Source organism: Rhincodon typus, chromosome 15, assembly GCF_021869965.1.
Source record: "Rhincodon typus isolate 14 chromosome 15, sRhiTyp1.1, whole genome shotgun sequence".
NCBI classification, from domain to species: Eukaryota; Metazoa; Chordata; class Chondrichthyes; order Orectolobiformes; family Rhincodontidae; genus Rhincodon; species Rhincodon typus.
Window position 1 is genome coordinate 13,753,507 of NC_063346.1, and position 21,668 is coordinate 13,775,174.

Here is a 21,668-nt window from a genome sequence, read left to right on the forward strand (position 1 = left end):
AGGTTTGTTGAGTAAGTAATATCAAATTTAGTGTATATTAGTTTATCATTTTCTGATACTTTGAAGGAAATGTTTGACAATTCCATTACTTGAAATGTGAACCCAACAGCAATTCGAGAGTCCGGCATTTCTCACATTCTTAGGAGACTTCAAAATATTGAGTCATTTCTCAATTGCTTTATGAAAGACTGTAAGCATAAATTAGCTTCAAGAGCATATTGTAAGATTGTTTAATGTGTTTCAAATAAATTAAATGTAACTTCTAGGAAGAATGAAAAGTCTATATTTAGTTAAAAGCTGGCGTTCATAAATTCAAGCCTTTAATGGGCTTTCCCTGTGTACATGAATTTTATATGTTTCAATTTAGCAGCCTGAAAGCAACTTATTGCCAAAATTGGCATTTAAAATGTGCTCTTTGTAGTATTCAAAGCTGCTAAAATTGCTGCAATGTGACTAATTATAGTAGAATTGTGCAATTATGGCATTATTTGGATTTAAATATCTTAGTTTTAAAATTAAAGTCCAATTTTGTTTTATATACCAAAGCATTGTAAATTTTAAATAGGGAAGTAATTAAACATTAAACTGTGGACCATTGAGAGATATCTTGACTTCGCTAATCTAGTAGTTTCGTATCAAACTGAAATGACATTTTATAACAATTTAACCTATTTTTCCAATCAACCTGTTCAGATATGTTATTACATACCTCTGGAGCAGGAGGAACTTGAACCTGGGCCTCTTGTTTCAGGGGTAGGGACACTATCACTGTGCCACAAGAGGACCCTTGAGATGACATTATTAGTCAGGTGTGTTGATGGGTTTCAGCAGCTGCTTGCTCTTTGAGGTATGGTTCTTGCTGCCAAGGCCTGCTGCCCATCCCTAATTGCCTTTGAACTAAGTTAGTGTGTGAGGCCATTTTAGACAGCATTGGAAATGCAAGTACCCCTGGGAGTTTCCAGTCATACTTTAATAATAACTGAATGTAGGTACCCAAAACAATTCTATTTTGTATGAACAAAATACACATTTTGCATTGATTTGAAGTTTACATTCAGTTTGCATTCTGAGCTGGAGAAAACTTCCAATGAATCATATTTTCTTAATAATGTTAAGAATATCTCCCTTTGTCAGGTTTCATAATTGTTGCAGGGCTGAAGAGGAACATTGTGGTTAGTGACTGGGTGAAACAATGTAGAGCAAGATTTTAGTTGATTGTTGCATCTGATTTATTGGTATTTACTTCAATTCCAGGACTGCAGCATTAATCCAACTATTAGGAAGGATCTGAAGTCATCTGTTCAGAAACTGTATTGCTGCCCCATTGAAGGTTGTCCAAGGGGACCGAACAGACCATTTTCTCAGTTTGCCCTTGTTAAGCAGGTGAGTGCTGCTGACCTGCAATCCCACTTGTTCATGTAGCATGTCATGCAGGTAATGCATGATTTGCAGTGGACTGAGTTTGTGGGCAGGCAACTACTTTTACTACGATTGTGTCATTAATCAGTTGTTAAGTCAAACTGTTTTCTCCATGTTTATCCATCAAATAAATGATATTTCTGGTCGCTGTACCGTTGCGTTTTCTGGGATTTGTATGTAAATTGGTTCTTGCATATTCTTCCTACATTGCAACAGTGACTACGCTTCAAGGAATGACCTAATTGGCTGTAAATTTGCTAGCATTTCTTTATGGCCTTGGGTGCAGTTTCAGTTGACAGTTGACAGCTGTCTGCTTTGGAAAAAAGGTTTATGATCCAATTGCGTGCAGCAGAGGTGTTTGAAGCCCCTGTGTTTTGCATCAAACGTTGGTGTTTTGCCATCCATTTTTAGGACTAATCGGAATATGACATATTTTAGCTGATGCTTTCAGAATCTTTCCCTCATTGATCCCTTACTCTGAGATTACGCTGTCTGGTTCTAGACTCTCCCACAGAGGATAAACAACCTTTCCACATCAACCCTGTCAAGTTCCCTAAGAAATCTTGTGTGTTTCAATAAGATTGCCTCTAGTTCTTCTGAATTCCAATGAGGGCAGACGCAACCTACATAAAACAGTTCCTCCATACTTAGGATCAATTTAGCGAACCTTCTCTAAATGGTTTCTGCAGTCACTATATCTCTTGGATAAGAGGACTGAAACTGTTCAAGGTATTCCAGGTGTGGTGTCAAGAGACTGGAATTTGGGGAGATCTGAGTTCTCAAATGGTTGTAGGATTGGAGGAGACTATGTTATGGACATTGGGAGTGGCGAGGCTGTGGAGAAACTGATATGGCAGCAGAATTTTCCACAAAGATGGGAAGGTTCCTGGAGGGGATGGAAAATCAGTCAACTAGGTGGCATTAGAGTGGTTAAGTCTGGATGTAACAAAGATATGAATGAGTGTTTTACTCAGTCAAGATTATCCATTCACTTTGGGTATTCTAACTTAAGGTGTTTTTTGTCATTTTCTTCTTCCCCAGCACTTTATGAAAATTCATGCTGAAAAGAAACATAGATGTGACAAATGTAGTAACTCATATGGCACAGAATGGGACTTGAAACGACATGCTGAGGATTGTGGGAGGATCTTTCAGTGCACTTGTGGATGTCCTTATGCCAGCAGGCCAGCACTGCTGTCTCACATTTACAGAACTGGCCATGAAATCCCTCCTGAGCACCGGTAAGTAAATGATCTGCTAAACATCCTCCAGGTAGGCTGAGTGTTCATTTATAAGGCTTTTCATGTAACAAGTTATCGGATCTGCCATATCATGCAAATTATTCAAGCTGTTGTCTTTAAATAATATGCATCACATTAAAGCCATTCTGACCATTGACAAGTCTTTAACAGGGTTCTGAGTGAGCCTTCTCTTGTGTTCATACTACATTGCTGAACTGTCTTATGAACACCAAATCATCCAATGTATTGACTTTTGACTCTGGAGCTGGAAACAATGTTAATTACTAGATGCCACTTAAGCATAGAGGTGGGCTGTAGCTCCATTCAACCTGTGCACGCTAGTGTTATGCTCTTACAGTACTTCCTACACCTTAAATATTTAGGAGCAGCTTGATATAAAACATAGAAAATATATTTCTATTTTCAGTTAACCCCATACAAAGGTAGTTTCAAACTTATGTAAGAATTGTGATTCCCTCTATATTTAGCTAGACACTTTTTTAAAAAAGAAAATCCTTATGGAGACACAATGTGTGAACCCATGCACAAAACAAATGACGTTATTTGTGTGCACAGCAAGATCTCCCCTCTAAATTACCTTCAATGAAGTAATAGATGAATTATTAACTTTGTGCAAAATTTGCTGGATTCTGGAAATGTTCCATCAGACTGGAAAGTAACATATGATTCCCCTATTCAAGAAGGAGAGAGGCAGATTTGGGTAAGTTATTAAAATTGATCATTTGAGGTTATAGCTGGGCTCTTAAAACTTCAGGTCATTGGAAGGAGTTGGTTATGGCTTTGTGAAAGTGAAGTCATGTCTAACCAATCTGTTGGAGTTCTTTGAAGGTATAGCATGTGCTCCTGATAAAGGGGAGCCTATAGACACACTGTATTTGATTTCCAGAAGGCATTTGACAAGGTGCCACATAAAGTTATTGTACAAAGTAAGAGCCCATGGTGTAGGAGGTAACAAATAACTTGGATAGAAGATTGGCTGGCTGGTAGAAAACGGGAGTATACATACCTGGGTCTTTGACAGGATGTGGAAAATGGAGTTCCCACAGGAGTCTGTGCCCTGGAGGCCTGTTTTGTTTTGTTATAATAAATATCAGTTACTTGGATCAGGGGATCCAAGGCAAGGTGGCTAATGTTGCAGATAACACTTCGCTGTCCAAATTTGTATGTTGTGACGGGGCATAAGGAAGTTGTAGACCAATGTAGATACGTTGAGTTGGTAGGCAAACGCTAGTAAATGGAGTACAATGTGTGAAAATGCAAAATTGTTTTCTTTGGCAGGAATAATTTTTAAAAGCCAGATTATTACTTAAACCGAGAATGTTTGCAAAATTCCAAGGTGCAGAGGGATCTAGATGTCCTTGTGCATGAGTCACTAAAGGTTAGTATGAATGTGCTACAAGTAATTAAAGCCAGTGGGATGCTTTATTATGTGAAATCAACTTAAAAGTAAGAATGTTTTGCTTCATTTATACAGGTAATTAATGAGACCATATCTCAAATGTTATGTGCAGTTTTGGTTTCCTTATTTAGGGATGAATGGAAATGTATTGGAGGTTTCTCACAGGCAGGTTAATAAATTTATATATGGATTAAGCAGGCCCTCTCATGAGGAAACATTGGACAGACTGGATTGTTTCCGCAGTGGTTTAGAAGAATGGAGAGTAACGTGATTGACATACATATAACGTCCTGAAAGGTGTTAACAAGGCGGTTGTGGAAAGGACATCCCAAATTTTCCACCCTTTTTTTTTTTTTTACCCTCTGGAGGACAGAGATGTCTTGGAATACAGAGAGGTGTTTTTTTTTTTTTTTTTTTTTTTTAAGGTCCAGGTAGACAGCTGTAATTTTGTCTCCAACAGGGTGTTGTACCTGACGTGACAGTGTTAATGATATCTCTTGTAACGTGAACACTACCATATCTATGCCCATTTTCTTAAAGATCCAAGTGGATGTATTACAAGTAACTTGTGTAGAAAGGTCATATTCCTCGAGTACCCAATTCACAGGACTGACATAAGCTGTTACTCTACCAGAAGCCCGCTGCTTTCTTGTAGGGTCATGCTTGACAAGTGATTTGAGGTAAAATAAAATATGAGATCTTAATATCCTCAAGTCACATTCTATGATGTAGTTAGGGGACGTGGTAACATAATGGTAATGTTACTGAACTAATAAACCAGAGCCCCAGGCTAATGCTGAGGGATCTTGGATCAGATACACCATGGCAGATAGTGAAATTTGAATTCAGTAAAAATCTGGAACTAAAAACAAAAGTTAGTCTAATGGTGACCATGTACCAATTGTCAAAAAAACCCATATGGTTCACTTACGTCTTTTGGGAAGGAAATCTGCTGTCCTTGCCCAGTGTGGCCTACATGTGACCCAAGACCCACATCAATGTGGTTGACTGTTTACTGCCCTTCCCCAGTTGTCCAGAGGGCAGTTAATGTTGTTCTAGCTCGTGATATCCAGGTCTTATGAATTAATTAGGAACAAGTTATAAGAGCATGTTTCTTAAAGGTATACTGGGATGCTGACTGTGATATACAGCACAGCAGACTTCTGTTAGCAAGGGAATCAAAGGTTATTGAGTGCCAGTTCTGGTCGCCCTGTGATGGAAATGATATTAATAAGCTAAAGATGTACGTCAGATACATTTGGGACATTTAAGCGACTCTTGGATAGGCACATGGATGATAGTAAATGTAGGGTATGCAGGGTAGTTTGATCTTAGAGCAGGATAATAGATCGGCACGACATCTTGGGCCGAAGGGCCTGTACTGTGCTGTACTGTTCTATGTTCGATGTTAAATGGAGGTGTAGAATTCAAAACAGACTTATTGAATAGTGGAGCCAGTTAGACAGGCTTAATAGTTTACGTCTGCTCCCAATTCATAAATTCATAGGCGTTCCTCCTGCCCATTCTTCCTTTCCCTATAAAAGTTGAAATCTGGATTACTGTGCAAAAGAAATGCACCATCTAATTGAGGATGAATCTTTTCCAGTACTTCTGGCTGGGTGAGATTTAAGGAGCTGTAGCTGAACCATAGTTCAAATCATCTTTGTCATTTAATATTAAATGTGAGCTCTGGCTTAGAGGAGCTTGTCAGTCATCTTGGGCACAAAGGTCTAATGTGTTAATGTTTCTGGATTAAATAATAAATTTCCTTCATTAAATTTTATCTTAGGTGCCAATGGATGATTTTGGATTAAGGAATGAATTCCCTTATTACTTTTTGAGAGTATTCTTTTCAGATATGGTTCATGAAAAGAACACTTGAAAATAGAGCTGACTGCAGGAAGATTAGTTCAACAATGCTGTAGTGCAGAAACTGCCTCATCTGGAAGCTTGTTTAATCCCTTTGGACAGCTGTATGTTTGTCAGGAGAGTTCAGAGAGAACCAAACAACGTCTGACCTTTTTTCCCATTGGAAATATTTACTGTCAGCTGTTATAGCACAGGTTCTACCTGGATAGGATAGTAATAGACCAAAAAAGTAGATCCCAAAGATGTTAGAGGTTCAGAATTATAGATAAATGTAAATGACTATGCTGAACATTTCAAATTAAAGCTTTAAAAAAAACTGACCCTAACAACCCTGGCCTGGGTTGCTTTCTGCCTATGAAAATGTCAGTAATGCAAGTCATTACTTTTATACATATTACCTTGGCTAATTTTACTTTTTGAGAAATCTAATACCAAAAAGTGCATTTTAGGAAGAGGGGAGTCTTGTATTTCTGTCATCTCTACTTGTTATAAATTTTATAATTTGGCTTATTCAGTATCTATTTCAAACACTCTGCTGTCAAACATACTTGCATTTAAATGTTGGAAAGACCAAAGCCATTGTCTTTGATCTTTGCCAGAAACTCTGCTCCTTAGCTGCCAACATCCCCTTCCCTACCAGTTATGAAACTGAACCAGACTGTTGCCAACCTTGGTACCATACTTGATTCAGAAATTAGATTTCAACCACATTTTCACCATGACATCACCTATTTCTGTTTGCATAAAATTGCCTGACTCCACTCCTCTACATCATTTAGTGCTGAACACCTCATCCCTACTTTTTGTTAGCTCTATCCTTGACTATTCCAATCTTCTCCTAAATTGGAATTTTATTCTACTGCTTGTAAACCCGAGATCATCCAAAATTTTGCCCATATTCAGTTGTGCTTCTAATCTGTGCTTCACCCTGCACCTGCTGTTCTAAACAGGTTTTCAGTTGAATAGCCACTTGCTTGATGCTACTTCTGGGAGATCTGTCTTGGTATGCCATGCTTATCTGTCTTGCACCATCTTCTCACATCCATTGTAGTTTTTCTGCAACTGCTCTTTGACACCTGTCATTCAACTGCTGCCAGCTGAATCCTTTTTCCTGCCTTCCACCTTCTCCTCTAGGAGAGATCTCTGTGGCTTTTCAGCTCTGGTCAAGTGGCTGAAATATGTTTTCTTTTCTAGATGTAGTTTTAAAACATCTAAAAACATTTTTTTATTTTCTCTTGCAATTTTGAGTGTGTCTTCATTTGCTTTGTGGTCCATATGTACAATTATTGGTATACATCTTGAAGTCCACATTTCAAAGGCTCGTAGTTCTTTTACACATTTTTATTGCTCAGGTTTCTGAGGCATGCAAGAAAGTGGATAGAATGTAGCATTTTAAGTGTTCTGTACAACCTTGAATAACACCTGTTTCACCACAATTATTTCTGGCTGTCTTTTTAACTCTGACAACACATTTACAATCTTTAGAATTAGGTTTATTGTCACATGTACTCACTTGATTACAGTGGAAACTTTACGTAGTGGCCACTTACGACGCCATCATAAGTACAAAGATTCTTAGGTACAGATTCTTAAGAATAAATCAGAAAAATAAGAGTCCAGCATTACAGACCTTTGCGCCATCTTAGGTACAACAGATATCCAAGTACAAAATCTTGGAAATAAGTTAGAAGAATAAAGAAATGAAAAGTTCAGAATTCCAGTCCTTGCAAGCAGAGAAAACAGAGCAGAAGAGCCTGCACTGGGACCTTAGCTCGAGTCTGTGCCAGCTTCGTTTGAGGCTGGGACTCCACACTGGCTTCACCCTCAACATTGCTGATGCTGCCTGAGGACTGGAGGTAGGAAAAAGAACACAGAGGGGAGAAAGAAAGAAAAATGGATGCAGCAGATAAGCTCCGGCCTAGGAGTCCTACTGTGGCACCCTGCTTAAGGATTACTCATCTGTGGGACGTAGGCATCGCAGGCCAGGCTAGCATTTATTGCATACTTAATTGCTTTAAGGTGGCGGTGAGCTATCATCTTGAACCTCTGCAGTCCATTGTCACCCTTTCTCCTATGTAGACAACCTGTTAAACTTGTTTGTGTGATACCATTCAGTTCAATCTTCACTTTATTCTAATAGCTTCTTCTAACTACCATTTATTTTTGTCTATTTAATTTATATGCTGAATCTGTATTCTAAATTTCTAGATGTTACTTGATCTACACAATTTTTGTAGGGCTTCTTCTAATTTTGCAAATAATGCTGTGTTGTCAACATACCAGAAGTTTCTTGCCTCCAGTTGTTACCCCTTGAAATTTACCTTGCTCCCTAGAAATTTGTTTGTTTATTTTTATTTGTTTTTATGTTATGGTTTGTGGTCTGTGCTGACACTTGGTAAGTACTTTTACTGGTGTTTTATTGGTTTACAGAACTGCCCAAAATTTATCTTGAGATATTCTGCCATCTGTTGGAATGCATTGGTCCTAATGAATAATTTTTAAAATAGATTTTTAAAATCAAAATAGCTGTGTGTCAAGTTTTGAAAGGACTACTTTGCCATTGTAAACTGACTGAACACCCAAGCAATACTGACTAGTGGAGTAGTCCATCAGTCTTGGATGTTTTATTCCGTAAGATGCAGGATGCAAAACAGAAAATTTTACTCTGATAATGAGTTACTTTCTCTCCACGAGGATAGACGAAGCAGCAGCATTGATTTTTAAAAGGAAATTGGATGGGCATTTGTGGGTAAATAATCTGTGGCTCAGGGTTGTGGGATTAATTAGGTTGCTGTATAGAGAGCCAGTGTGAGCTTATTGGGCTGAATATTACCTCCTGTGACACAATGATTGTGAATGGTTAAACATCTCCTTAGCTGTTGAAACTGCATGAATCTTAATTGCATTGCAGTATCCTTCACTCTGCTATGAAATTAAGATAAATGTAGCTGCTGGCGTCTGTAAATCACTTGTGCTGCGATACATGTTAGCCTTCTGGGCACAAGTGTGATGCTAATTGCTTTAATCTGCAATTGTTGGCTGTGCCAATGCATCCCCAGGTTCAGCATTTTTGGACTATGTTGCTAGTATTCTTAGAATTCTCCTGCTATGAAGCATTGAGACAGGGAAGAATTAAACTTTATAAATGACCATTTGAAATCATTGGGCAATTTCAGGGATCCTCTGGTGCAGGTTGGAGAACCAAGGCATAGTGCATACGCTCATGGAACAGCTGCGGACCTAGTTTTAACCATGCAGTTGTGGCCAGACACTGACTGAAAGCCAGTCACTTCCTCGCTGGAAGGCAGAAAAATCACAGGCAGTCCCACTGTGCCTGTGTGGTACTTAGTTTCCAGTTGTTCACTGGATTCTGACCTCGCGAGTTTTGTTTGCTTCTAATTGCTTTGAAGTAGACCACAATAAGGTAATTCAAAAGTAATTACCTTGTAATAAGGTAATTAAAATTGCCAAACTAGCAATTTTAATTATTCTTTGCATACTCCAGGTTTTAAAAACTAATTTCAGCGGTGGGGGTGGTGAGAGCGCGAGCTAGGGCCAGCTGGGTAAGTGAACTAATATATTCGGGCAGTGGCTAAACCTGAAACACTACAGTGTAATGTCTCCCACCATTCTCCTCCTCTAACCAAACAAAAAAGGCTGTGTGTGGAGGGTCGGTAAGGTAAGTTTTTTTTTTTGGCAATCCGGAGTAGAGGGGATGGAAGCTAGGGCAGTTGCTAGGATGTGGGAGGTAAGGGTCACTACTAGTGTCTCTTCTGACTTCACCTGCGAGAAGTGCACCCAACTCCGGTTCTTCACAGGCCGCATTAGGGAACTGGAACTGGATGAACTCTGGATCATTCGGGAGGCAAAGAGGAGTTATAGGGAGGTTGTCATACCTAAGTCACAGGATAAAGGTAGCTGGTGACAGTCAGGAGGGGGAAGGGGAATAGGCAGACCGTGCAGGGATCCCCTGTGGCCGTTCCCCTCAGTAATAAGTATACTGCTTTGGATACTGTTGTGGGGGACGACCTACCGGGGAGAGCCATAGCGGCCAGGTCCCTGGCATTGAGCCTGGCTCTGTGGCTCAGAAGGGAATGGGGGAGAATAGGAGAGCGATAGTGATAGGAGATTAAGTGGTTAGGGGAACAGACAGGAGATTCTGTGGTCCTGATCGAGGCTCCCAGATGGTATGTTGCCTCCCAGGTGCCAGGGTAAGGGATGTATCGCATCGAGCCTACAGGATTCTTAAGGGGGAAGATGAGTAGCCAGAAATCATGGTACACTTCAGTGCTAGGAAAAGAGATGAGGACCTAAAAAGTGAATATAGGGAGTTAGGTTGGAAGCTAAGAGGCAAGATGAGCAGAGTAGTAATCTCAGGATTACTACCGGTGCCACGGGTTGTGAGGCTAGGAATAGAGAGCGAGTGCAGCTGAACACGTGGCTACAGAGCTGATGTAGGAGGGAGAGATTCAGATATGTCGATCATTGGGATACCTTCTGGGGAAGGTGGGACCTGTACAAGAAGGATGGGTTGCACCTGAACTGGAGGGGCACCAATATCCTGGGCGGGAGGTTTGCTCGAGCTCTTTGGGAGGGTTTAAACTAGTCTGGCAGGGGAATGGGAACTGGAGCTACTGATCAGAGGATGGGGTAGCCGGTGTACAGGCAGATACAGCATACAGAGAGTCTGTGAGGAAGGATAAACAATTGATTAGGCAAGGTTGCAGTCAGTGCAACAGGTTGAAGTTTGTCTATTTTAACGCAAGAAGGGTCAGGAATAAGGGTGACGAACTTAGAGTATGGATCAGTACTTGGAGTTATGATGTTGTGGCCATTACGAAGATTTGGTTAACGCAGGGACAGAATGGTTGTTGGATGGTTCGGGATTTAGATTTTTCAAAAGAAATAGGGAGGGAGGTAAAAAGGGTTGGGGGAGTGGCATTGCTAATCAGGGATGGTATCACAGCTGCAGAAAGGGAGGTCATCGAGGAGGGTTTTTCCACTGAGTCGGTATGGGTGGAAGTCAGAAACAGGAAAAGAGCACTTTATTGGGAGTTTTCTATAGACCCCCCCCCAATAGCAACAGCGACACCGAGGAACAGATTGGGAGGCAGATTTTGGAAAGGTGCAGAAGTAATAGGGTTGTTGTCGTGGGTGACTTCAACTTCCCTAATATTGACTGGAACCTCAAGTGCAAATAGTTTGGATGGAGCAGGTTTTGTTAGGCATGTCCAGGAAGGATTTCTGACTTATTATGTAGATAGGCCGACTAAAGGGGAGGCATGTTGGATTTGGTGCTTGGCAACGAACCAGGCCAGCTGTCAGATCTCTTGGTGGGAGAGCATTTCCGGGATAGCAATCACAGCTCCCTGACCTTTACTATAGTCATGGAGAAGGATAGGAGCAGATAGTATGGGAAAGTATTTAATTGGGGGAATGGAAATTACAATGCTATTAGGCAAGAACTGCGGAGCATAAACTGGGAACAGATGTTCTCCGAGAAATGCACGGCAGAAATCTGGGGGTTGTTTCGGGAGAAGTTGCACAAGTACTAGATAGGTTTGTCCCACTGAGGCAAGAAAGGGATGGTCAGGTGAAGGAACCTTGGATGACCAGACAATTGGAACATCTAGTCAAGAAGAAGGAGGAAGCTTACTTTAAGGTTGAGGAAGCAAGGATCGGACAGGGCTCTAGAGGGCTACAAGGTAGCCAGGAAGGAACTGAAGAATGGACTTAGGAGAGCTACAAGGGAGTATAAAAAAGCCTTGGCGGGTAGGATTAAGGAAAACCCCAAGGTGTTCCATACCTTTGTGAGGGACAAGAGGATGGCCAGATTGAGGGTAGGGCCTATCAGGGATGTTGGAGGGAACTTTGCGCAGAGTCGGAGGAGGTTGCTTCAATATTCACCAGTGAGAGGGACCTTGATGTTTGTGAGGACAGCGTGAAACAGGCTGATATGCTCAAACAGGTTGATGTTAGGAAGGAGGATGTGCTAGAAATTTTGAAAAACATGAGGATAGATAAGCCCCCAGGCCAGATGGGATTTACCCAAGGTTAATACGGGAAGCGAAGGAAGAGATTGCTGCACCTTTGGTGATGATCTTTGCATCCTCGCTGTCCACTGGAGTAGTACCAGATGATTGGACGGTAGCAAATGTTATTCCCTTGTTCAAGAAAGGGAATATGGATAATCCTGGGAATTACAGACCAGTCAGTCTTCTGTGGTGGGCAAAATATTGGAGAGCATTCTGAGAGATAGTATTTATGATTATTTGGAAAAGCATAGTTTGATTAGAAATAGTCAGCATGGCTTTGTGAGGGGCAGGTCATGCCTCACAAGCCTTATTGAATTCTTTGAGGATGTGACAAAACACATTGAAGGTAGAGCAGTGGATGTGGTGTATATGGATTATAGCAAGCCATTTGATAAGGTTCCCATGGTAGGCTCATTCAGAAAGTAAGGAGGCATGGGATTCAGGGAAATTTGGCTGTCTGGATACAGAATTGGCTGTCCAATAGAAGACAGAGGGTGGTAGTAGATGGAAAGTATTCAGCCTGGAGCTCGGTGACCAGTGATGTTCTACAGGGATCTGTTCTGGGACCTCTGCTCTTTGTGATCTTTATAAATGACTTGGATGAGGAAGTGGAAGGGTGGGTTAGTAAGTTTGTGGATGACACGAAGATTGGTGGAGTTGTGGATAGTGTGGAGGGCCGTTGTAGGTTGCAGCGGGACATTGACAGGATGCAGAGCTGGGCAAAGAAGTGGCAGATGGAATTCAATCCAGAAAAGTGTGAAGTGATTCATTTTGGAAGGCCGAATTTGAATGCAGAATATAGGGTTAATGGCAGGATTCTTGGCAGTGTGGAGGAACAGAGGGATCTTGGGGTCCGTGTCCATAGATCCCTCAAAGTTGCCACCCAAGTTGATAGGGTTGTTAAGAAGGCATATGGTGTGTTGGCTTTCATTAGCAGGGGGATTGAGTTTAAGAGCTGCAAGGTTATGTTACAGCTCCATAAAACCCTGGTTAGACCACACTTGGAATATTGTGTTCAGTTCTGGTCACCTCATTATAGGAAAGATGTGGAAGCTTTCGAGAGGGTGCTGAGGAGATTTACCAGAATGCTACCTGGCCTGGAGGGCAGGTCTTAGAGGAAAGGTTGAGGGAGCCAGGGCTTTTCTTACTGGAGCGAAGGAGGATGAGAGGTGACTTGATAGAGGTGGACAAGATGATGAGAGGCATAGTGGATAGCCAGAGACTTTTTCCTCTGGCGGAAATGACTATTACGAGGGGGCATAATTTTACGGTGATTGGAGGAAGGTATGGGGAGATGTCAGAAGTAGGCTCTTTACACAGAGTGGTGGAATGTGCTGCCGGCAGTGGTAGTGGAGTCAGATACATTTAGGCGACCCTTGGATAGGCACATGGATGATAATAAAATGTAGGGTATGCAGGGTAGTTTGATCTTAGAGCAGGATAATGGGTTGGCACAACATCGTGGGCCGAAGGGCCTGTGCTGTACTGTACTGTTCTATGTTCTGTGTTGTTCTACAGTTGGGCAGCTCTCATAGTATCCCAACCTCTGAGCCAGGAAGCACAGGTTCAAGCCCCACCAGCTCCAGAGTTATAACAACATCTCTGAGCAGATTGATTTAGTCACAATCATAAAAAGTAAAGGTTGGTTCTTGGTATTAAGCCAGTCTTTAGTTTTACTAAAGTACATTGGTTTCAGTGCTAATATGGATTTCAGCTGCACAAGGGACTTGACCGGGAAGATGCTAATTCCCCTGCTGCAGAAACTAGAGCAAGGGATTACAGTCTTGAAATAAGATTGGTCAATTTAGTATTGGGATGAGGACTGCAACAGGGTAGTCCAAAGGGCTACATGGCCTACTTCACTTCTATTTATTCTTGTGTGACTTCCTCATGATTAAACACAGTTGCAGTTCTTTAAATTGTTTCAGAGACCTAATGATTATTAATTTCAGTCTACCATGAGCTGTGGAATGTCTGCTAATCTCAATTAAGTAACAATAAAAGAACCATAACATTTGAGCTGTGCTTACACCAATTCATGTGCCAGCTCCTCATCAGAATTATGTATTTTAGTCTTCATTGCTGTCCTCCTGAATTCTTAGACTTTTGTATCTAAAATCATGTAATGTTTGTTTTGAGTCAATCAACATTCAACTAGAGGTTAATGTAGGCAAATTAAAAATTGGAGTAATTTTGCACACTTTACAATTAGTGGAGTTCTCTCTGCTTAATATAAAGGTACAAAATAAAACAACCATTCTTGATAGCATAATGAACAGCGGTTTATCAGAGAATGGAGCTGTGGATATTGTGGCATCATATCGGGGCAGAATTTAAAATTTCTGTGATGCAGCCTTGTTCCACTATGCAGTACTCAATATATGTCAAATTGGTCATTGTGATGGCCACTATAATGGCCACACACTTGCGAATGCAATCTTTGTGAAAGGTAAGGTTTCTATTACTGAGGTTCTAATTGCTAAATTTGTCGTCTTTACCATACAGGGATCCGCCACGCAAGAAGAGAAAAAGTGAGTGGTCAAATCAGAATTGCTTGAACCAGGTAGCAAAAGTGAAGCAGGAAATCCAGGTGTTCCAAGATCCAATAGAGATGAACAAAAAAACCTGCATCAAAAACTCCTGTGGAGATGACCGCATTAAGCAGCCTTCAGCTCCTGCCAAACAGATTCAGAAATTGTTGTTACCAAAGCCCAAGGTTGCACTTGTTAAACTTCCTGTAATGCACTTGACACATTTACCAGTTATTTTATCTTCAGGCACATCCATGGATAATTCAGTCAAATCCATTGTTGTTGCTGTTGACGATCAAGGATCTATTCTAAGCACAATGCATATTTTGCCTCCTTCAGTGGGAACTCTGACACCGTCTACCGAAGTGAAAGGGTTAAGTTTTAAAGGTTGTCTCCCCATCTCCAAGGTTACTAGCGTCATGATGGTTGAACCTGTCAGTACTGCAGTGCAAGTCAACATGGATTCGGGTTTTGTCAATAATCAAGGTTCTCCCTCACTTGGAGACCTCGGCACAAAAAACAAACTTAACTCCACAAATGTTCAGACAAACGTATCATGCCTTGCACAGAACACAGCACCAGAATCTCTAGCTACTTGCTACTCTACAGAGAACACCGTGTCGGCTTGTGCACAGACTGATCTGAGTATCAGCACTCAAGTTTTGCTACCTGTAAGTGTCCAGACGCAAACGTTTGAACCAGACTTGAAAATCACAACGTCAATAAGTGCTCAGACAGATTCGTTTGGTCAGACTTGTTTTCCATTGTTTGGTGTTTCCAGGAAAACACAAACTAGTTTGGTAACTTCTGCTCATGATAAAAGCTGTACAGTTCCAGCACTAATTAACACAAGTAATCATGAAGACATTTTTGACCATTCTTTAGTTTCCTCATACAGTGTTTGCACACAGACTCAAACTAATTTCCCTCTGGATGCAGTGGGCATGAACCAAAGGTTATCGCATGATGATCTTTTACAGAGCTCCAAATCAGCTGTTGATTTTCATATTAACTCCACTTTACTTCAACAGAATCCTATGACTGACAACCAAACTCAGACAATTAACCTATTTAATGACTTGGAAAATATCCTGTCAGAAAGCATAGCTAGTCATTCATTAGAAAACCGTGGTCTTTTATCCGATGCCTCTGGTGAGAGTATGACAGGCACCCAGACACATGGTGCAGGTATTGACTTTGATATTGAATTTTTATCTGCAAGCAACACACAAACACAGACAGAAGAGAATGAATTTGGTACGTTGCAAACAGAGTCTGCTTTGGAATCTCTGGATATTGAGACTCAGACAGACTTCTTGTTTTCAGACCATCCTGCTCAAGGGTTCAATGGCAGGGGACAGTCTAGCTATTTAGGGCTAGAAATGTTTGATACACAGACTCAAACAGATTTCAATTACTTGATAGATGGCAGTACACACCTACCTCTGGACAGTATTTTGAAACAGTCCAGTTTATCTCTAAGTGCAGAGTCCTCTGGTACCAAAACTCAGACTCATGATGTAATTTATAGAAATAATTTCAGTTGCACCCCTGAAAGCCATGTCCGGTCAAACTGCACTGAAACACAGACGACCTTTGAAAACCTCAGCAGTCTATTCTTCACTAGCAATGAGACCCAGACTGTAATGGATGACTTTCTCTTGGCAGATATGGCATGGAACACAATGGAATCGCATTTCAGTTCAGTGGAAACACAAACCTGCGATGAAATATTTTCCTTGTTTCGAAATACTGATAAAAACAGTGACTGAATTGCACAGCTAAAAAGCAGCATTTAATTTCTGGATTGGTGCACTGGAAAGTGGCAACATTTCATGAAGTGTGGTGTTGCATTACTGTTGCACCTCTTTTGGGAGCCATGTTTGGGGATGGGAGGAAAATAGAGAAATTTCAAACTTAAACTAATCCAGTTACTGGAGTCTTTCTCCTCTGGGTGTTTGGATCCCTTTTCCGTGGATTAAAAGCATTGATAAGCTTAGCTTTCTATGAATGCTGTTCTGTGATTCAGCATTCTTTAGTTTTTGAGAGTAATTGCCTTCTAATCCATGGCCCCCATCCCGTTTGACTTTTGCTTTCCCCTTGACACTTTCCTTCAATGCACTACTAGCGTATATACTCCAGAATGTTTACAAAGCCATGTCTCTCCATGTTTACGTGAGGAATCATATTTTCTCCCTTGCCATTTCAGATTTTTTTTTTGTTTTCACTCGTCTCTGTACCTTCCACCTTGGTATCTGGCTTCTTTAGGGGTTAGAAATAGACACCAGAGATCCCCTTGTACTTTGTTCAAAAGGCAGTTATTCGCACATGGCCCTCGCTATCTTATGTAGAAAGGTCTTCAGCTAAACCAATAACTCTGGATACATTCTTAAAGGTTTCAACACCGTCTCCTGTTTCTATACATCTGGTCTAAAAGTACGGTTTCACCAATCCGATAAATAAAAATGTTTAAAGATCTTTCTTCTAAATATTTGTTTTTCATGTTCTTGTGAGTTTAGTGAACTCCAGATTAAATTTTGAGGTTTGACAACCCTATTCCAAATCTGGTTAATGTCCACATATGCACTTTGTAAACGTGGTTTGTTGGATATCAGTTGGGCATAAGAGTTCCTCTGCTGGTTGCTCCCTACCTCATCTAGTGGGAGTTTGTTAATCATCATGCTTCAGCCTTTGACCTGATGTTACTATACAAACTGCATGTTGAAGTTGTAACCTTTATTGGTGTCTGTGACTTTACTACTCCTTATGTTGAGCAATTCAGTAGCTGAATACTTTCACACAATGCAGAGAAATCATTAAATAGTGTATCTTCATTGTGCAGTGCATTTTATTCCCCAGCAGATTTATGGCATAATGCTTTTCATTCTACCTGTTACTTTTGCTGTAAATTGGATTAAAGTTACTTAACTTGACCTGATTAGTGCAAAGCTTCCATGGCCTTCCAACAAACAACAAACAACAAACCTAATCTACCCAACCCTGTAGTGACCAATCTTGGTGATTCTACTCTCAGTTATAGAATTTGCTCATGTAACAGCCTTTTAGGTCCTTCAGTGGCTACAAATTTGAATTATTCATGCAAGATGTGTTTTGTAAACTTTTTTTTAGCTGAGTTTTGTGCCCTGGGTCTTGTGAAAGGGCAAAGCAATTTCCAGTGACCATTCTCAATGCTGCTTGCAATCTAATCAAATTGCTCACATGAAGCAGTCAAAAATGTTGTTGGACTATGTTTGGGCATTCGTCTGGGCTTTAAGAGTAAAGAATTCCCAGCTGTGTGGGCAGAAACTGTTAATGTTGCCATCAGCTCTGCTAAAGCAGGCTGTAATCAAGAAATGCTTCACCCGAATCCTGCCTTGGAGTGCGAGTGCCTGATCATCCATGCTTCAGTCTGTCAGTGAATTATTTCATGGCAGGCCCAGCCTTGAAATTGGTCTCTATACCTATTGTCTGTGATTTATCTTGACCAGCTTATGACGTTATCTCAAAATATACCTTCCATACAAATGACTCTCCTTCAAATAATAGAGATCCTATATTGCTGGTAACTTTTGGATCTCAAATCCAGGCTTGTAGCAAATGTCATGAAAATATTCCCATTATTATGACGGGATGGGATCCTATCTAGACCTTATCCAAATGCTGTATGCTGCTGTATCCTTGCTACATCACTGAAAAATTTGAGACCTTTAGAAGAGGAGTTCTCCAAGGAAAAAATTATTTTTTTTTTGCTTGCTACATATAGTGGCCGTATCTTTTCTACCTGAATCTCAGGAAAAATATTTAATTTTGTTTCACTTCCTTGGGGTCTACATCTGTGTGTTCCAGGCTCCTGATGGACACACATTTCTATTACAAAAACACTCATTTTTCAAAAATGAATCTTCTAAGTCTACTAGCATGTTTGGAGTTCTCATGTGACCAGAAGCCTTTCTGGAAATCAGCATCAATTCCTACATTGGGAGATAAAGTACTAAATTGTCAGCACCTGCTTTGAGGACTTTACAGAATTGGTGATTCTAAGAAACTAGTAATTTTTTTTAATTCCATAGGACTGACCCATATTACACGCTAGGGAATGCTGAGTTGATTCTCTCAACTGAGGAGAGATGCAAATTATTGAGCATCTTGATATCAACATTCCATTTGCAAGTGCAAACTCCTGTTTGTGGAAGCTGCACAAATTTAGATCCATTTGATTTTCCCAAATAAAATTTGGTATTTAAGCTTTTCTTTTCTGGGCAATCAAATGTTCAGAAATAAATTACAAACCACCTGATTGCTGCCTCTACTAGTGCTTGGATACCATGAGGCACCTGCTAAAGATGGACAAGGCCTTTTAAAGGCTGCATTTAGTTGCTAAATTTTATCTGCCTCCTGTCTGCCAGTTGATCCAAAACATAAAACACCTGTTCATAGCTAATGGCTCTGGTGGACTTGTGCTCCTGACTCCCCAGTTAGAAAAATTGGTAAACACCAAGCAGGGCAGTGTCTTGGATTACTGTGTTTCAAAGTGCATGTCTCAAATTAGAGCAGTAGCTCATCACCTGAAGCTGCATTTAACTCTATTTCATTGTTGAGGTGTGACAATAGAACAATTTTGTATTGCACAAAATACTGACTTGTTATGCATCTTTAAAGATTTTTGGTTTCCTACATTTTGAGAGCTCCCCAGAACTGTGTTTGGCTATGCACTTCATTCATTTAATAAATGTAGCTCTTACAGTATTAAACCAAAAGTTCAACTGTATTTTCAGTGACATTGCCTGTATTTGCGTTCACACTGCTGTTTTTCAGTGCTGAGTGTAGATTTGTCTCCGATAGTAATTTCATGTCAATTTGTTTTTAAAATTCCATCCCAAAAATCAACTGTTAGACCCTCCATTGACTAGTATTTCTGTGCATATCTCTAGTCGCTTTTGAATGTGTATCTGTTTCATGAGTTGGTTTGCAATTGATGTGTTGCAATATTTTCATAATACCACTTTAATTCTTCCATTTATTGTCCATTTGCTCCTGGTGGTAGTTGTTTCTTAAATAGTGAACTGTAATCTCTGTGGCCTCTGGAATGAACTGTAATATGGCTACACTTAATACTTGGTACTAAATTGATTTAGGCAAAATAATACTCCAATTGTTACGCTTTAAATGCTGCACCAAACTGCTTTTCTGACACTAGTAATTTATTGCTCAAGTTGGCTTATCACTAGCAGTTTGTAATTGAACTGTAACCATAAGTATTTTATGTTTGCATTACAAAGCTTAAAATGCTGACCCCAGACAGACTATTTTACTCACCTCAGTTCGAGTGATCATAGTGGCCAATGATTCACTGAAATCCTGGTGTAGCAAGTAGCGTACGGATGTGTTAGCATTTTGAATCCACTTCTTTGAAATCATTAACACTTTCTTTTATTCAAGCTTACGAATAGCTTGATAAACTCAAAAGAAATATTTTGCCCGTTGATCAGTCATTATCTTTTTGTTAACAGCTATAGCAAACGAGCATATCTGCACACAGTGACTGTTTGGATTAATTACTGCACTGCAGGCTTACAGGACTCTGTAACTGAGGAGCATTCTGCATGTTCTAACCGAAGTGTTGCAGATGTAACCTGCTGTCTCCGTGCACCTTGTGCACTCATTTCTAAAATGCTTTGTTTCTAAGTCAGATAATGTGCCCTGTGTAGCTTGTCCTACGTGACGTGCTTCATATTTCATGTTTTGTTTGTACTGGTCTTTTATTGAAGTAAACTTTACATTAGTTACGTAAATTACATTTTTGTGGCTAATCTCCTTATGCAGTTTGTTATTTTTAAACTGTATGTCCATGCAGTACATTAATGTTATCCATGTTCTTGGGTAGGATGCATTAAGATTGCTTGCTTTGGGAAATCAGTTGTTTGGCTGAAAATGCCAAAGTGATTAAGCTTTTGAGGTAGAATAAGTGGCAGTGTTACTTTTATTTTTGGCAGGTTGGTGAATTATATCCCTTTTAAAACTTTCCTTTAATTTGAGTTTCACTTCTCTTAAATGCCTTGGTGTCATATGTCTCAGTACGTTTTCCTATCTTGTCTCACTGACTAATTGTCCTGGATTTGGTTTTCTGTCTAAAAGTAACATGTTTTTGACATTCTTGGGACAGGAAGGGGGCAAATCAACCACTGTTCACATTCCTGTTCGTTGCTCAGTAGATTTACAATGGCCTAAGGACTGACGTTAGGTAAGGAAAGAATTTGGCTTGGTGATGCGGGCTCACTCACTAAATATTTAAACTGTTATGGAGGGATAGCCACATAGTCAAAATTGGCAAAAAGAAACTTGCCACCTAGTACGTGGGCTGATGAGTTCTTGTTTTTGATTACTGAGAGATTTTACAAAAATTTGAGTTGTAATTTATTTTTTTTCTGTTTCGTTAGTTTGAAGCTTGCATCTAAAAACGTGTGATTCATGTCTTTTTTGTTGCTTCACAAAACAAAGGTTTTGTGACTAAATTGTGTTAATTGGATAAGTAGCTGCTCCATAAGAGTAGACAAGTTTACTTGCATATATTTTCCTTTTGGCATTACATGTTGAACTGAGTCCCATTTGACTGTGTAAATATCTCGAAGGTCATTTCAATGCATGTAAACTATTGTGCCACAAGTGATTTTCTTTGTGTTAATATGCATTTTGTCATGTGGGTGAGCATTTCTTTTAAGCTGATGCTTAACTTCAGACTTATTTTGTTGTACTCCACTTAGCTGGAATTTTGCACATTAAGTTATTTTCCCAATGTATCGTGTTAGTGGATGTTTTGTGCAAAGCACATGGATGCTGGTCAAAAATTATGCAAAGTTACACAAAATAAAGATCAGTTTCTTCTCTGACGTGAGTAGCACATCTTATTTAAATGTAGGCTTAAATTATAAAAATGATATTCAACCAACTCCTGTGTTGCATGGTTGCGTTACGGTTGTTTGAATTTTCAGTTATAAGGATAATCTTCCTGATTTTCTAAAATGCAAATGAACAATAAAAGCAAACCAGCCCTTTTAGATTAGATTGGATTGTAGTTTTATGTATTGTGTCACTGAAGGCCATATGCAACTAAGTTGAGGCACCCGAGCTCTTCTACAATGTGTTCAACAATTAG

The 21,668-nt window shown here is 40.0% G+C and overlaps 1 protein-coding gene across 1 annotated transcript; it reads left to right on the plus strand.

Annotated features, from left to right (window-relative positions):
- Positions 1–1,255: 1,255 nt before the first annotated feature.
- atmin (ATM interactor) lies at positions 1,256–21,402 on the plus strand. Its single transcript, XM_020534041.2, has 3 exons — positions 1,256–1,383; positions 2,461–2,660; positions 14,490–21,402. Exons 2-3 carry the CDS (start codon positions 2,467–2,469, stop codon positions 16,285–16,287), a joined length of 1,992 nt encoding a protein of 663 aa, XP_020389630.1. The 5' UTR covers positions 1,256–1,383; positions 2,461–2,466; the 3' UTR covers positions 16,288–21,402.
- The last annotated feature ends 266 nt before the right edge of the window (positions 21,403–21,668 follow it).

Coding starts and splice junctions, on each gene's coding strand:
- atmin (XM_020534041.2), top strand. CDS start 2,467: ATGAAAATTCATGCTGAAAAGAAACATAGATGTGACAAATGTAGTAAC. Junction 2,661..14,489: donor GAAATCCCTCCTGAGCACCG/GTAAGTAAATGA, acceptor TTTACCATACAG/GGATCCGCCACGCAAGAAGA.